Consider the following 2,272-nt stretch of genomic DNA (forward strand, 5'->3'; position numbering starts at 1 on the left):
AGTTAAGAATGCAAGGGTGGGAAACCTACTTTCATATACTCTACGGTCCGGTGTACAGCTATCTGGTAAAGGAGTTCTCGCGCTTCCCAGACTCAGATGATCACTATATCGTCTCTCACGTTCTGGGAGTCAAAATAGTCATCACTGAGACGTCAATAGCCTCCCTTATGAACATGGAAAAGACGGGGGGAAGAAGAATCTACAACATTAATCCTAGGGAAAAGTATTTATCCCAGGAAATAGCCCTCACCATCTTTCAACAGAACACTGAGGGAAAACACTCCAAGAACAAAGAACTTCATCATAATCTCGCGTCTGGCTGAAGATCATCCTGGGCACCATCCATCACCGCCCTGCATCAAACTCTTCTGACTACATCAACACGGATCAGAAGTGCATCCTTTATTGCATCCACAAAGGGCTGAAACTGAATCTACTAGCGCTGCTCTTCAAGTATCTCAGAGATTTTATCAAGGATACCTGAAACAATATGAAGCCCGGAACCTACATTCCTCTAGGAAGACTTATCTCGGATTTTCTGATTGAGAATGGATTGGTGGATCACCTGATCCGACACAATCTGATGGAGGATGTCATTGTTGACACTAGAAGACCTCTGAATGCTCAGAATCTAAAGAGTATGGGGGTGATTGAGCAAGTCAGAGCTAAACCAACTCTAGACACTTCCTGGGAACCACTCAAGGATCATAGGAAGATTCCCAACGGTCTCTATCTTTTCTCAAAGATTGACCCTCCAGAAGTAGTGGCTCTCTATCTGAAAGACCTTGCAAGCCAATGGGTGGATATTTCTGAGTTCTCCATGGACTGGCTGCCTAAGCATCCACCAAACTTCATGAAGAGGATGCGAGAGCCTTCTGAAAAGTCAAAGAAGGACAAAAAGGCTAAATTGGGAGATGCTTCTGGGTCAAGACATCCAGTCCCTCTGGATGATTCTCCAAGTAAGTCTCTGCCTCCCTCTCGCTCTGTTAAATTAAAGCCTATTGCTTATTCTCTTTCCCAAACCACTCCCATCTACACCCAATCAGAAACACCTCCCTCCACCACCAGAACTTCTAACCCACCATCTCTCAAATTTAATCTCGCAACCACTACCCTACCCGTTTCTGAAGCAGAAATGTTGAATGAAACCACCTCACCATCATCTTCCTCACCTTCATCCCCACCATACTACATTCTCTCATCATACAACGAACCCTCTGACCCCCAATCCCCCACTCTAGCTCAACTTCAGGCACATGCTCTGGCCTCACAACAGCCAGCACAACCTGAACCTGAACGTGAAGTCACCTCTCCACCCTTTGAACAACAAAATCCACCTCCATCTGAACAACCACAAACACCACCTCCTGAACAACCAGCACCTTCACCCTCTAAATATCAACCTAGTCCATCACCTGCACAAACGACACCACTTCCCTCTGATATTCCCCCACTACCAACCTCTGAAGACATCATCACTCCTCCAAATCCCGTTGACACCTACCCAATTCCACCATCCTCCCCATCCTCTAACCCTGAATCGGAAACAACCTTCCCCACATTAGAAGAAGCAATAACTTTATTTGCAGAGTCTTCAGTGGAGAAGATCAAGTCTCTGTCTATCAACTCTAGCATCAGTGATGATCCCTTTGCAGTGAGGATCCACTAGAATAGATTGATCAGATGGATGACCGCTGAGGCCTTCAAACTGAAAGGCCTCTCTGAACAAGTCCGCAACGACTTTATCAGAGATACTGGAGTAAGGCTACAGGCTCGCTTGGTCAGAGAGGCTGAGGAAAAGGCCAGGAAGGAAACAGAAGAGAGATCTCTCTTGGAAGAAGAGCAACGAATCAAAGAAGCTAAAGAGAAGGCTGTTGTTGAAGCTGCTGCTGCTGCGGCTGAAGCTGAGGCAAAAGCAAAAGCCGAAGCTGAAGAGGCAACACACATTACTGCAAAGGAAGCTGCAAAGGCCAGTGCTAATGCTCTGAATCAGGGGGAGCAATCTAACTATGGTTTTTCCCCTTTAGTCTTGAAAACTCGGGAAGAACTGCAAAAAGAACAATAAGTTGTAAGAGCAAGGTTGGATCTCCAGAACTCCGTCAACAACAACATTCAGAACCTGTTGACTCAATTGCTCTAAAGGATGCCTCCGCCTCCAAACCCTTAGGCACTTAGGCTCCTTGTTTCTTTTTGTTGTTTTCTTCTGATGTCTTTCTTATGCTTTCTGATATATGCTTTCATTGCGGCCTATCTGTACCAGTTTTTCTCTTAT

The 2,272-nt window shown here is 45.6% G+C and overlaps 1 protein-coding gene across 1 annotated transcript; it reads left to right on the plus strand.

Annotated features, from left to right (window-relative positions):
* The first annotated feature begins 490 nt into the window (after nt 1–490).
* On the plus strand, nt 491–2,065 carry LOC127096027 (uncharacterized). Its single transcript, XM_051034653.1, has 2 exons — nt 491–1,611; nt 1,750–2,065. Exons 1-2 carry the CDS (start codon nt 491–493, stop codon nt 2,063–2,065), a joined length of 1,437 nt encoding a protein of 478 aa, XP_050890610.1.
* The last annotated feature ends 207 nt before the right edge of the window (nt 2,066–2,272 follow it).

This window comes from Lathyrus oleraceus, chromosome 6 (genome assembly GCF_024323335.1).
Source record: "Lathyrus oleraceus cultivar Zhongwan6 chromosome 6, CAAS_Psat_ZW6_1.0, whole genome shotgun sequence".
Taxonomy (NCBI): Eukaryota; Viridiplantae; Streptophyta; class Magnoliopsida; order Fabales; family Fabaceae; genus Lathyrus; species Lathyrus oleraceus.